The sequence below is a fragment of the Vitis riparia genome, chromosome 13 (genome assembly GCF_004353265.1).
Source record: "Vitis riparia cultivar Riparia Gloire de Montpellier isolate 1030 chromosome 13, EGFV_Vit.rip_1.0, whole genome shotgun sequence".
Lineage (NCBI taxonomy): Eukaryota > Viridiplantae > Streptophyta > Magnoliopsida > Vitales > Vitaceae > Vitis > Vitis riparia.
The window spans coordinates 12,203,831-12,219,618 of NC_048443.1; the positions used below are offsets into that span (position 1 = coordinate 12,203,831).

At 33.1% G+C, this 15,788-nt stretch overlaps 1 protein-coding gene across 2 annotated transcripts; it reads right to left on the reverse strand.

Moving 5' to 3' along the window:
- Positions 1-1,101: 1,101 nt before the first annotated feature.
- On the reverse strand, positions 1,102-13,881 carry LOC117927595 (CO(2)-response secreted protease-like). 2 transcript variants are annotated; one of them, XM_034847193.1, is made up of 11 exons: positions 13,746-13,879; positions 13,413-13,513; positions 13,214-13,311; positions 12,679-12,834; positions 4,526-4,637; positions 3,836-4,388; positions 3,628-3,728; positions 3,293-3,532; positions 2,939-3,053; positions 2,602-2,815; positions 1,102-1,807 (listed from the first exon to the last, which is right to left on the reverse strand). In XM_034847193.1, exons 1-11 carry the CDS (start codon positions 13,836-13,838, stop codon positions 1,257-1,259), a joined length of 2,334 nt encoding a protein of 777 aa, XP_034703084.1. In that variant the 5' UTR covers positions 13,839-13,879; the 3' UTR covers positions 1,102-1,256. The 2 variants fall into 2 exon arrangements, with proteins under 2 accessions (XP_034703084.1, XP_034703085.1); XM_034847194.1 differs by lacking the exon at positions 1,102-1,807 and adding an exon at positions 1,889-2,282 and having other exon boundaries at positions 13,746-13,881.
- Positions 13,882-15,788: the final 1,907 nt, after the last annotated feature.

Sequence of the window (15,788 nt, forward strand, 5' to 3'; positions counted from 1 at the left end):
TATGCACATTTTTGAACCAGAAACCCAAATCCCTAAAAACAGATGTGCAACCATGAATTAGGAGCTCAAGTGAGGGACTATTGGGACCCATAAGAAAATAGTAGCTCCCTCAAAATTCAATTATAAAGTTGACTCAATGTTCTACTAAAGAAAGTCAACTATAATCCAATATCTTATGAAATTATAATGAGTTAAAGCTTAGGTCCATGAACTCCTATTCATTGCATGCAAGAACTGGTGTTTGTAACCTAACAAAGTAGTACTATCAACTCATCAAGATTACCTCTTTAATATATGAGCTACATATCCTCTATTGCCCTTGTTTTAGACATTATTGAGGTATGTCCCTTTCTCTCTTTGATTGTTTGATTCCTTCACTAAGCATGTTGTGCACTTGAGTAATCTTTATTTTTTGGCTTTGATCCTTTTCTAGTATACATACCTTATATATTCATTATCAGTTTTTTATCCCTTTATCACCATGTCTTGTAATATATTTCTGCTCTTATTTGTCGTAGATACCTTTTTAAGGTTTAGAGGAATGTTATCCTATGGTGTCTTCCCAATAAGTGACATGACCCTTGACTTAAATTCAATTTTTTGCAGACATGTTTTTCCCTTAAAAAAAAGAATTCTTTTTTATTTTGTTCCCCTTTAAAAATAAACAAAAATAAGTGGTGATTCTAACTTTTCAAAAATCAATTTTTTGTAATAAAAAGTGAGTCTCGTCGTCAAGTGGGGATATACATGAAAAATGCGGGTCCACAACTTTTCTCCTACTGCTTAGTATTGCATACAAAGCTATTGTCTACCCCTAAGCATGAGGATTTGAGCTTGTAGTAACCTGATGAGTGTCAGGGGTTGTCCCCAAGAGACTGATTTGAACATTGAGAACTTAGATTGAGAGAAGTTATGATCTGGTATTGCTTCTGGCCTAAGGGGCTTAAGGCTCAAGCCTCGTCCCTCTGGATGGGTCTGAAGGATTCAGTTAGTCTGCTACTTTGAGGCTAGCAGCAGTGAAGCCTCGTCCACTTTACACCCTTAATGCTGGTTTGGAGATGAAGCCATTTCTAATTATGGATAGAGTACCAATGCCAAATATATCCAAAATCTACATTGAATTGCATTTCCTACCATGTCAGTGGAAAAATGCTATTCATTTTGCATAAAATTACTTGTTATGCTGTTGAATGAAGAGTGCATTTTAAACAAAGGATATGTTTAGTATTCTGACTTGTAATTGAAAGGCAATGAATTTATTCGACATTCACCGCAAAGACTGTGCGAACAGAATGTAGACCATCAAACCATGTTATAGATCCAAAACTGTAACCCCTTGAAGCTTCCTTTCCTTTGAATGAGACTTTAAAGGTTGCCCTCTCTAAACCTTCCACAAAAACTATCTTCTTAGGAGAGACAGTGATTTCCAGTCCCACTGGAGCATGCAGTTGAGCAATGTAGGTTGAATTTGGGGATCCCACATTCCTTACAGTCCTTGTCACAGTTTGAGCAGCTAGATGCCTGTCCAGCTTGCTTATAGAGATGGATGGGTAGTTGATGTTGGAGATGAGTTCATCAAAGGAAGTGCTTGGACAACTAAATTTTTTGTTTGCCACAGCTCTTATAGTTTTCTCTGGGTAGCCATAATAACAAAGGAAATGGAGATAATCTTCTGTTGCGGTCTCAAAAACTAATCCTGGATTGAGAGCCTTGAGTGGGCTTATTTCTCCAACTCCCATCTCATGTGGATTGGCAGAGAAACCTGTGCTATTTGTCAAATCTTTCCTCATGTTATTAGAAATGATAGCTGCAACATGATGAAAAAGAATCAACATTGCATCCATTAGGATGTAAAATTAATTGTAATAAACAAGTGCTGCAAAATTATATTTAGAGTATCATAAAAAGAGCATGAGAGCTTGATATCTCCATGAGATAGTTTTTTGAAGATGTAGATGAATGAAAATCTAACTAACAATCCCTTCAGAATAAAAACAAAAGGTGGCAAATCCAGTAATTACAAAAAGAATGCAAGAGGATGATAACTTTGAAGAGATAAAAGGCACAGGCTTCTAAAAGTTTTGTCAAGGTAAGACTATGGAAATATAAGCTGAGATTGACAGATGTGATGGTGATGTTCAGTACTTAAAATTTTCATTCACTATGGTCAGACAAATATCATTTCAACAAAATTTCACAGTCCAGCTGGACAATCTGCTTGCTGGGACTAATGGAGGGGAGGGAAGCAGATGTCCCCAGAGTAGTCGGCCAAGTTAGAAGCCCTGCATATCAGAGGCAAGACATGTTATCTTGACTAACTGTTCTTGAATTTATATTTTTCCAATGGTATCAACCAACATTATGACAAAATTATTTGTAGGTTTCCAAGGAACTCTCAAGTATTATGTGAGAATATGCCACTATTCTCTTTATAGAAGGTAATTTGTTATCATTTCCTAAATGGATGTTGCCTAGTTCAATGTTTCTGGACTCGTAAACTCTTGTTAGTTACTTAGTTGCTCCTTTTTCTTTTTAATTATAGTAAAGCAAGTAAATAATTATCACAATAATTGACTTAATAGAATTTCGACCTTCAATTACCTGTTGTCATGAGTGCTGATCTGATCATAGAAGAACTCCATTGTGGGTGCACCGATTTGATGAATGCAGCTGCCCCTGTTACATGGGGGCACGCCATGGACGTTCCAGATCGTATGCCAAATTTTGATACCTTCCTCCCAATTGGAACACTCCCCGCTTCTGTCTTTGGAATCATGGCTGCTAAAATAGCAACTCCTGGAGCCATTATATCAGGCTAATTAAAGAAGAAAAATAGTTAGAACTTAAACCTGCAGATCATTGGAAATACTTCTATAGATGCATCCATTTTTGTATCTATCCATCTACACAAGAAGATCTGATGTTGAAAGACAAGGACCTTGAGAATATTTTCTGTTAGCCCTCCTGGACCTCTGGATGAGAAAAATGCAACCACTGGTGCAGGCCTAATCCGTGGAACTTCCTTTGTTGGAAGGATGGTTGCAGTTGGATTCCTGTTTATAAGGTCTGAAAATTTTAGCACAGTTTTGAGTCCAAACATGTTTAAGAAAATCTTAACTTGTGTAAGAAGTGCATGCCTGCAGGAGTGCTTCTACCATTGCATATCAATTCAAGTTGCAATACCGATAAGAGCTCCATATATATCAAAAGAAAGATGGAGAAGGGAGCATAGTAATTGAAAGAAGTGTAAAGTACTATAACAAAATGTTGGATTTCTAGTAACGATGCTTACTTGGTGGAATTAATGTACTTGAGAATATGAAACCCTGCAATATCTCCAACTTCTGTGAAGGGATAAATGCCTGATTCAAAGGGGGAACCTTTCTGATACTCGTCAATCAAAATCATCCCTATCGCTTTTGCATCTTCTACAACTAATTTTTGGATACGCCTCGGATTAGACCCATCACCAGAACAAACAATTATCTTGCCCCTAACTTTCTTGGGATCTAATGATCCTGGATAGCAGCTCCTGCATTTTTAGAAGAGATGGTCTAGAATTAATAAGAAAAAAAATGAACTTTTAAGATGCCATATTTATTAAAAACTATCCCTAAAACAAGACACCTTGCATCTGATGAAGGGGTAAAAGCAGCAGCAACATCCTCTGAACGGGCAAGAGGATATGTTTTAGAGCGAGTAAGGTTGGAGAAGTTGATCGCAGGCCCCTATCCGATTATCCATAAAAATTGCAGCAGCATTCATTAGTACTGCAACAATTAATAAATAAAACAACTAAATACAAATCCAAAGTTAATTACTATGATATACTTACTGGAAAAGTTTTCCCATTTCCAAGAACTACAGTAGATTGGAAATCCCGATCAATATTAGAAGCTGCAACAGTAAAGATCCATGGTGCTGAATTGACAATGGTGTAAGGATCAGGCCCGCTGTTCCCTGCTGAGCAAACCACCATTACCCCCATCTGCTGAGCATGAAAAGCTCCTATAGCAATGGGGTCATTAAGGAAGTCTGACTGAAAAATTGAGGTCATCCCAATGGAAACTGAGATTATATCAACTCCATCCTTAATTGCATCATCAAATGCTTTCATTATGGTGGAACCAGAACAACCTTCTAACGAACAAGCCTTGTAGCTTGCAATCCTGGCGGAAGGCGAGCCACCCCTTGCAGTACCTGGAGCCAGACCATAGTAACTAGCATTGGCGATGGGTGCACCAGCTGCGATGGATGCAGTATGTGTCCCATGGCCTACTGAGTCCCTTGGAGAGCCGGTGAGGTTAATGGGGTGGCTCTTATTACTGCTGGATTTTGGTTGGATTAAGGCCTTTGGGGTGTTGTAGTATCTTGCTCCTATCAGCTTCCTGAAATGTAGCAAGAGAACCAAATTGCCTTGTTATGCCATTTTTTCGGCTTTGGAAACCAAGGCCCTCATATCATCTTAAAATATTAATCTTAATGTGTATGATGTATCATCAAAGCTGAGAGCATTAAGTAACACCTGTTACAGTTGGATTTTTTGAAGTCAGATCCCTCCATGCAAACTCCTTTCCATCTTGAAGGGATTTCTCCGATACCATTGTCATTGAAACTTGGAGACTCAGGCCATATCCCTGAATCATTCATCACAAACAAAATGGAAACTCATCAGCCTACTGGGCCTACCAAGGAAAATCATCCTACGCCTTCACTCCTCAATAAATATTCAAATATCAAATACGTTCTTTCCATGCATAATTTTAAAATATATATAGATTTGTAATATTTATCAGCTTAAATTACACACTAAGTAAAAGGTTAGATGTATATCTCTGGTTGATCGGACTGGACTGAGCCTACGGCGACCAAGCCTAGGCCCAAGCTATCAAGTGTGAGTTGGGCCTGTGTCCATCATCCATACAACAGGCCGAATGCGGTCCAAGTGGAAATTGAAACACCTGTGTTATTCTCTAAATACAATGAAAAATTATTAAGAGCATGTGTAGGAGTGATTGTGAGGCTAGAAATATTTTCTAATTCTTGGAAATGCCACCATGCAAAACTTACGTCTGAATTTTTTTTTAAAATCACTTAAAATAATTTTTGAACAATTCTTCGATGGAAGTACTTTTGAAAAACTATTTTTTATTATATAATATATTGCCAAAAGAAAAAGTCATTCAAAGAAATTATTAACTTGCTTTTAAATTTAAGATATTTTTAGATTTTTTTTTTCCAACTTATTACTTTTTAAAGATAATTTCGTCTTGAAAAAAAAAGTTATTTTCTTTGTATTAACAAAAAAAAATAGTTTTATTTTCCCTTTTTAATTTTTAACTTTTTTTACAACTCTCAAATCTAATTTCTCACTTAGATAAAATCAAATTCGTTTTTTAAATTCTAAACGATGGTGTTTGTTTTTTGGTTGAATAAAAAAAAATTAAAATATTTTATTTTTTTTCATCCAATTAAAAGTCACATATTAATATCAACCAATATGAATAAACTGAAAACAAGTTTATTATAGTTATATTGATTGATATCGATAAATTACTTTTAGTTGAATAAAAAAAAAATCAAATATTTTAGTTTTTTCTACTTAGCCAAAAAACAAACACCACCAAATTTAAAAATAAATTAAAGCACCTCTTTTTATACAATTTGGATAAGAAATGAATTGATCATAAAACGGTAAAACCATATATCCAAAAAAAAAAAACATTTTCTCGTTATTTTTCCACATGAATTCAGATCTATTTTTTAAAAAATAAATAAAATAAAAGAAAAAAGGAAATGTATGCCATTAAGTACTTAATTTATTTTTTTCACTTTTAACTGCTAAATAACAAATTTCGCCCATTATAATTATCCATGGAAGTCAAAATAATAAAATAAGGAAAAATTCAAAACTTAAGGGACAAATAAACGGCACAAGTTGGGAGAAGCAGATTTGAAATGACATCACCAGTAATCCATGTGGCAAAATGAATTAAACTACATGAAATATTGATTTATTATTTTTTTTTTTGTAATTGTCTTCTCTAATGAGAGCTGTTGGTGCATGGGACAGACTATCTACCTTATGACCAGTCTCCTATTATGCATGTGACCTGGTTGGTACATGAATTATAAGAGTTAGGTGTAGCCATTTGAGCTCGTGACTTGCCTATATTTCCATGAAAAATTTCTAAACTATGAAGCCTACGCTGCCTACCTGGTGAAGAAAGCCAAAGATGGTTGTATGATTTAATGAAAACATCTGACAAGAAAGGAAAGGATGAAAGCTTTGGCTATTCAAATCAATGCTCAAATATCTATCATAACAACAAAGGCTGTCAAAGAAAGTCGATCAATTCATCTTGCAATCACATGACTAGAAACTTTGGATCCTTCAATCCAAGACAATGGACTCACGACTGACTACCTCGTAGGTGCCCTCAATTAGACAATAGACCATCGATGGTTGTTTGTCAACTTTGTGACAAAGTGGGCCACAATATGAAAGTCTTTCACTTAGGCATTAGGCTAACTATATGTCAAGTGATCAATCCAACACCATGATGACTCGATAGTAAACTCGTGAACGTCTCACTATATGAATTCAAATCTTTAGAATTTCTCAATTCATGTCAAATATGGTTGTAACAAAGATGTTATAGTCAATGATAGTAAGTGAATTCCCATTACACATATTTGTTGCACATCATTTCGTTTATCTAAATTTACTTTTTTATCCTATTGGTATTTTATATGCTACTTTTATCAAGAATAAAACAAAATAAAATAAAACTGCATCTCTTTATATTTCAAATTTTCTCCTAAAATAATACATCCATTGAATTTTTCTTATCAAGCATCGGGCATCCATGGTTTAAGGTTAGAAAATAGGAAATATCTATGAGTGACTCATAACCTCATCATCACCGAGAACTCAATGAACCATATTTGTCATCCCTACCATCTCCATGAACATTTATCACTATCATTTTTGTCACCCATCGACTCAAGTCCTTGTGTCTTTATGATTCCATTGTGATACTTGACTCTATCCATTTAAATTAAAATATGACGTTGTTTTGATTTTTAATCAATTTAAAAAATTGTTGAGATTTTTTTTTTTTTTTAAGTCTATTAAAATTGTATACTCTAATAATAAGATGGGGAATACTAAAGCTTTGATCACTATCAACCTCATCATGACATTCAACATTGAAAATCTCCACATATGAGCCTCAACTTGTTGGCACAACTGAATGCAATCATGTCCAACCGCACTTGCTATTGTGCGCTCTGTTCCTCTAAATTTAGGGAAAATTACATAGACACCCCTTGAGGTAGTTGGCAATTACAGTTTAGCCCCTCAATTTTTTTATACATCAACACCCCTTGACAAATCTTTTTATAACAAGACCACCCCTTTTACTCGATCCATGATGCTATAGTTGAGTATTTAAACAAAATACCTAAAATACCCTCATTAACTTTATCCTATACAAAATGTCAAAAATACCCTTGTAACCATATCTTCCTTTCCTATTTTATTATATTATCTCATTAATCCTAATTATGAATTTTTAAATGTTATTAATTTTTTATTAATATATTAATCATAACTAACCTTAAAATATCAATTAAGTTAACTAATAATTTTAAATAATAAAAATCAAAACAATGAATAAAAAATAATTCCTAATTAATCTTGAATATTTTTACAAGATTAAATTTAATTAACATCTAATTTTACTAATTAAAACCACTAAAACCAAAATAAAAGTCAAGCAAACAAACATCAAATTGACGTGAAATTATTTCTAATCACATTTGAATCATTCTTCTTAGGTTTCCAAATTTTGGTTTACAAAAGAAATCAAATAAAACTTCTCATTCAACCCAATAAACCCTAACCCTCAAATCCTTATTCAATCCTATCTCAAATCTCTATCCTTCATGTCAATGGCTTTGTTAGAAATGGATTTGTTGGTACAAAGATGATCTGAGAGAGTTTAAAACGGACTTGATAAAGGTTAGCTCTTTCAAAGGGAGAAAGTCCTTGATCTAAGAACAAGAAAGGCTTGGAAGTGGGTTTGAATGATATCGCTACAAGCTTGGTTTTCACAGGTAGTAATGGTTGTGGGAAATGTAGGATTTGGAAAAGGTAGGGTAGAGGTGAGCCAAGAAGATTGAACCATTTGGGAAGCAGTAGCTTCAATAGGTAGGTCTCCCTTTGTTGACTTCATGAAGTCGCAACAGGTATAACAAGAAGGCTGCAACAGTTGGAAGATAGGCCATTCTAACAACAATTGCAGGGCTAAGGGCATTCTTGTAACATTATTTTAGGTTTTCAATTGAAAGTCGATGAGAAGCAAATATGATTGAATCAATTTAGAATTTTGTTGGCATGGAAGATAGTGTTTTATTAGGATGAAACTCACGAAATCTATTTAATTAAAATTTGGAGAAAAAATAAAACAAAAAAGGAAGAAGATTAGTAAAAAGGAAAAAAAAAAAAAATGGTTCATTTGATTATTAAAAAATAAAAAATAAAATAGAACAAAAGTTATATGGTTTTGCATTTTTTTTTATTTTAAAAAAGGTATTTTTAGTATTTCAACCCTTTGTTAATGGTGATTAAGAGACGAATGCTAACAAGAAATGTTATTGTAATTGTCAATTACCATAAGGGGTGTCCATGTGATTTTCCCCTACATTTATGATATCTTGTGGTATTTCACATCATGGTTTATCTCATCAATCATTTTCTTAGTTGCATATCACTCCTACCAAATCCAACAATCACTCAAATCCCATTCAAATCGATCCATCCTCTCTAGCTATTTATTCTTAGCAATTTTCCAACCGTTATTGACATAGCTTACTCACTTGATTGCCCCATAAGTTTCCCATGGTGCACATGTGGTTAACGACTCTTCTACAATTGTAGTACTTGAGATGCACTCTCATTCTTCTCATGCCAATGATGCCTCCCGACCACAAAATTCACAAATAAGTTCATTTCTCCCTTCCCACATCCTACCACCTAGCCAAGGCCATCCCTTATAACTTGGTCTAAAAACAACATTTTCAAATTGAAATAGATCTTCATTTTGAATACTTGTCTCACTAGAACCAACCCTTAAATAGTCACCTAAGCCCATAAGTCATCTTATTGGTGTCAAGCCATAACCGACAAATATAATGCCTTACTTAATGATTCCACATGGTCCCTTGTCCTTCCCACCCCACACAAAATGTCATGGGATGGAAGTGGGTCTTTCAAATTAAAAGGAATCTAATTGGTATGTTGCCCATTACAAATCTTGATTAGTTGCTAAAGGTTTTCACCAATGCTTAAGCATTTAATTTATTAATACTTTTATGTCTATTGTCAAACCAACTATGGTTTGCATTATTGTTAGTATCATTATAATACATGGTTAGCAACTATTCCAACTTGATAATAATAGTGCTTTGTTGTATGACACAACAATTGATGATATCTTCATCTAACAACTATTGGGATTTGTACATCCTTGATATTTAAACCATGCTTACAAGCTCAAAAAGGTCATTTGTCGTCTTTATGAGTCACCACAAGCATGACACACAAACTTATATTTTCTTTCTCTTCGTTTCACTAACTTCAAATTTGATAGTTTATTTTTACATTACGACAATGGAAGGTTTATTTATCTATTGTCTATGTGGATGACAGTATTGTCACTAGAGTGTTCTTGACTCACGTGATCGATTTCATACGCTTTCTCATCCACCACTTCTCCTTAAAAGATCTTGGTCTCTAACATATTTTTGTAGAGTTGAACATTTTTTTGTTCTTTTGCTCTTGTATCAAAAAGATATTGCAACTTTCTTATAAAAACCTCAACACTAAAGAAGTCTCTAGTCCTTTGTCACCCTTGGAGTCAATGTCATTGAATAATGAGACCCCACCGATAAACACCACTCAATACCATCAAGTCATAGGATTGATGCAATATTTATCCTTAACCTAATATCTTATTTATAATGACCAATTTATCACAATTCATGCACCAACCCACTGCCACTCATTAGCCTATCATTAAGTGAATGTTCTCAAATATCCTAAAGGTACTAATACTCATGGACTTCTCTATCATTAATCCCCAACTCATTTACATACCTTTGTTAGTGTTGATTGAGTTGATGATCTTGATGGTTGTACCTTAACCTCAACTTATGTTGTCTTTCTAGGTGTTAATCCAATCAATTGGTGCTCTAAGCAATAATGCACTATTGCTCACTCCTCCGCCTAGGCTATATTATTACAACATTTGAAGTAAATTAGCTTATGAATCAATTCTTTGAACGCTAATTATCACTCTCATCAACATCAATGATTTACTATGATAACGTTAGTGCAACTTATCTATGTGTAAATCCAATGTTCCATTCAAGGATCAACACATTGCAATTGGCTTTCATTTTATTCCGAAACAAGTCTCCAAAAGTATCTTTGATCATCCAATGTTCATATTAATTATTAATTCATTAACTTGCTTACAAAATCACTTCTATGAAAATAGTTTCAATGACATCACTCCACAATTAGCATCTATCACGAATGTTCAATCTCACGAGGGCATGATAAAATGTAATTTAGGAAAAAGTTTAGAATTTGATAGTCAATTATAATTCTCACATGCCTAGGAATGGCAACGGGGTGGGTTCGGGATGGGTCGCCCCCATCCCAACCCCGCCTTGTTTATTAAAAATAATTCACATCCCCGTTTGGCCCCGTTTAGCTTTTTTTTATTTTTTATTTTATTTAAAAAATTACTTTTAAAAATTTTTAATTACCTTAAAATAAATATATTTTATAAATAATAAATTATTATATTTTTTATAACTTATTTTATTAATTTTTTTTATAATTATCTATATATTAAAAATAGTAAAATAAAATTTTAAATTAAATTAATTTTAAATTTTAAATTAAATTTTATTTTAAAATTAATTTTAAAATTAATCGGGGCGGCCCACCCTGGATTTAAAAAAAAAATCTCATACCCGCCCCAAACCCGTTTATTAAATTTAAACCCCGTCCCATTAGGAGCGGGGCGGGGCAGGGCGGGTACTCGAAAAAACCCGCCCCGTTGCCATCCCTACACATGCCTCCCTTATTTTATAACTTAATTATAGGATTAGTAGAATAAATTCCTCATATTGTAATGTGTGTGTATATATATTATGATGGACAATAATGAAAGACAATGATTCATTATTCACCCAAACCTATTATATTGATACTTTTCCCCTTATCTCACCTAAACACCCACAACCTAATATAATAAGAGCCCTAACCTTACCATGGTTAGGAACCACCAACTACCAAGTTTGGTGGTTAGTCACTAATCAACACCATTAATGACCTTACCTTGACAAACACTAATCTATTGAAGGAGTCTTAGCCAATTTGTTACCATAGTTGACAACCACTAGCTACCAATCAATGAACTTGAGGTTGGCCAATATCAATCACCATGTAGAACCTCACCTCCGCAAATGCCAACCTACTAAAGAAGAAGACCTAACCTATTCTTCATTAGCAGACTTCATCACCAATAAGCCCTATTCCTTTATAGAAGCCTTAATGAACATCAATAGGCTGCCAACATTGGTGAAGCCCATGATCGACCACCATTGACGACCATTGGGGATATTGAGTGATGTTAAAAGTTCTTAATTTTCATCAATTCATTTTGGATTAATATTTTTCACTCTATCTCCTTCAAATCCTTTTTCTTTCTCTATTTTAGAGTTCAGGCTATTTTTCTCTCTTTCAAATTTTTTATTGGATTTTTGTTTCTTGTAGTTTGTTTGAAGTTCTTGAATAGGCTTTTGTGATAGTGTATTTCATCATTGGTTAGGATTTTGGATTGGAATTTGGAGTCAGATGAGAAGCTTTACACTTTGAGTAAGCTACTCTTGGAGACTAGATGACAAAAGCTTTCACACTTACTAGGTATAAGTTACGTTTTTTTTTTTTGGCTAGGTTTGTAATGGTGTGTTAGTGTTGATTTTTCTATACTCCTTTCATCTTGTACCATGAAAAGGAGAAATTAGTTCCACCTAGTACCTATATATATGTTTATTCACCAAGTATGAGAACTAAAAGGCAAATAGTTCTTGTAATTTATTTTTCATCTTACCTTGGGGTGAAGAAACTAGTTTCTAAGTTGTTGAATCTCTAACTATTGAACTTTAAAACTATCTGACTTTTAATCTCTAACTATTGAAATACAGCTGATCGGTCTTTATCCTTTGGGCAATGACCTTTGGTGTTGAAATGATTTCTTTCAAATTACCAAAATTCTTATTCATTTAAAATGGCCCTTATGTGTATCCTTTCTATATAAGTATTACTATACCTTAACGTATAAAAAGTGTCATTATTTCCATTTTTCTTATAATGTATATAAATAAATAATACATTCAAAATATTATCAACGGTGTTTAATTTGTCACTTTCAATTGTACCTTCTTTAGTCACAAATCACCTATATTAGGGTTTCAACCGACATTCGTTAATTTTTAATTTTTGTGTTTTAAATTTAAATTTTAGTTTAAAAGTAAACAATTATTAGTGTTAAAAATAGAAAATAGAAAATTAAATTAAAAGAAGGAAAAAGAAGGTACCTGTGTCAATGACCCCAATTATGACATCCCTATATAGGTTGTGATGAAATAAGGGAGTTGATGTAATTCCAGATTCCACATTCAAGAAATCCCAAGATCTTGTAGTATGTAGTTGAAGAAGTGGATCTGGAAAGATAGATACTATTTCCTCATGGCCTGCACTTCCACAATTTCATTTATATTATCTTCATGATCTTAGTTTCCATCCACAATTCACAGTATATAAATAAGTCACTGAACTTTCATGTCACAAGGACTGAAAAGGACCACTTATAAGACAAAGCAAGTGACAATGTTTCTTTTGTATTTCTATATCATATAAAAGGGTTTAAAAAAAAAAAAAAATCCTTTGGGGCTACTTGGGCCGGACAGCATGTGGGGCACAAGTCAATGGATACATTGGTGCATGCATATAGTAGTTGAAGTACACTTAAGACCTTGTTGCTTATTTGCTGAAGGCAGAATTCCCAAGGACAAAGATGGCATATTTAAAGGAAAAAAATGGAAAAAGCAAAGAGAAAATTAAGTTAATTACCAGAGAGTATAGAAGCTTCACCCTGTGTGAGCATGGCAGAGAAGCCCTTGAAAGCATGATTGTAAGAATGGATGAGAGATATTCTCTCACTCTCAGAACTGCAAAAAAATTAAAAATGAATAGAATGAAATAAAAACATTGAACTTAAGCCCATTTATATATGAGTTTAAAATTTTAATATATACTTAGAGATAATGACCTTGGAATAATGGCGGACAATAGCTGCAAATGACTTGACTCTGCAACTTCAGCCTCTCCCCCATGGTTGTTTGATGATTTCCCCATATAAACAACATAAGACTGCCAAAACAACAGCAGATACCCATCTATATAATTGAACTATTCCATATAAACAAGAAAATTATGAGGTAAATAATTATCCTGGTGGCTGCAAGCAAAGAGAAAATTTTGAATTCCATGGGAAAATGGCTATTGTAAGCTTCTCAGAAGAAATTCTTTTATGTTCCTTCATTTCTTGGCAGCACAAAGGAGGGTAATGTGATATGAAAGATGAATTTTGAGGTGACTGTACCTTTGGAATTTCATTTTCATTTGAAGCAGCAGAGAGGGAGATGAGAAGATGGAGCAGACAAAGAGAAAGGAAGAATTGCAGAATGGAAGCCATGGAAGGTATGAAAGAAGAGGTGAGAAGATGAAAATAGAGAAGGGAAGGAAGGAACCACCCATTTGTAGGCTGAGGTTGAAGATGGAGCTTTTGTGAGACAAGGATGGTAAAAGCATTTTGATTATTCTCTTGTGTGTGCTTTTCTGTAGTAATAATAATAATAATAATAATAATAATAATAATAATAATAATAATTTGGTTTGAGACACCAGGTGCTACTGCTGCCCATATATAATGGAGGACCCAAGCTCACTAAATATCTCACTGTCCCCTAAAGGTACCAACTTACAAGTTTTTTTCATTAGTTTTGGTGGCCCTCATCCTCTTATTATCATTTATCTTCTTATGGCTGTTTGTTTAATCACTGATTGTCCATTTTTTGACTTTTGTAACATGAACATGACTCTCTCTCTCTCTCTCTCTCTCTCTCTCTCTCTCTCTCTCTAAATTAAATTTCAATAACCAATTTACATATATCAGATACCATAGGAGAGATGTTTTGAAATCCTAGTTGTCATCCCTGCCCATATATATTTCTTTTCATAAAAATGATTTTAAAAATATCTTTTGGGAAAATAACTTCGTGTAAAATAAAAATATTATTAGAAATTCCATAAATAATTCGATATCTTGGGCCATAGGAATCACAAATTTAATAGATGAACATGTGTGCACATGTAAAGTTTCACCGGATTGATAGAACCATGAGAAAGAATATAGTGCTAATGTTAGTACATAAACATAAGATTCTTTCGAGAATTATGTTTATATGATCAAGAAGATGAATGCCACGTACAAGAGACAAATCTACTTCCTTTACCTTTAGAATTAGTTGCATTTCCATATGTAAAATGGAAAAACAACTGCATTGATCTCAATCTGATTTTGTATCAGCTGTCAATGATTAAACAAGATCTTGGCATTCCTTTTATTCTCTACCAAGATCCTAAAACAAGATGCTGAATTCCACTTAAGAATATATTATGTCAAACAAATACAAAAGAGAATAAGTATTATTATTTTTTTTTAAGGCATATTCCCATCTAGAAAAAAAATTTAAAATAAAATGAAAGGGAGCTTGGTCATATCAGAGACTTGAAGTGCAAGCAAGCATGTCCCTTTGGCAGAAGAACAATGGAATTAGCCTCATGGCCCATGTGCAATTTTCTTTTCTTTATTTCCTTTATTCTCTCTCTCTCTTTTATTTTCCTTTTTTCTCCTTTACGTCTTGTTTTAAGTATTTGTTTACAACCTCTTCTTTATTCTTTGCTCTTTGGCTTGTGGCACATCCTATGAAATAATATAATTTATATTCAATCCACTTTATCCATGCATCACCTATGTTTTTGACATGAGGATTGAGTCTAGGTTACTGTACTTCATGTGAAACAATTTTATCTCATTTTTCTTCAAAAAAATATTATTTAATTTATTGTTGTATATATATATATAGATGAATTTTTTTAGAAATTTTTTTAAATTGAAATATTTTCCTAACCCTAAAACTTAGATAACAATTTTTTTAATAAGAATTAATTAATTTGAATTGGAAATTAATTTAATATATTTATTTTTAAGGGTCAACCTTTTATGATAAAATAAACATCAAATAAAACAATTATCTTCAATTAAAAAAATATCCAATTAAAATTTCAAATATGATTCATACTCTTACCTACTAGAATAAATAATTTTAATTAATTTTAAAAAATAAAAAGTTTTTTTGTTTTGTTATTTGAAATATCTTGTCTTGATTATATAAAATAACACTAAATAAATTTTGGTATTTTGAGATATTCAAAATGGGTGTGGATTACTCCAAAGAAGTCCTTATTAGTAGTTCATAGATCACCTCAAATTGAAAAATCTTCCTTGACCCTCAAGTAATTAATAATGATTCTACACTTGGACAATAATTCATAGTAAAACCATAATCATGAAAGTAATTCA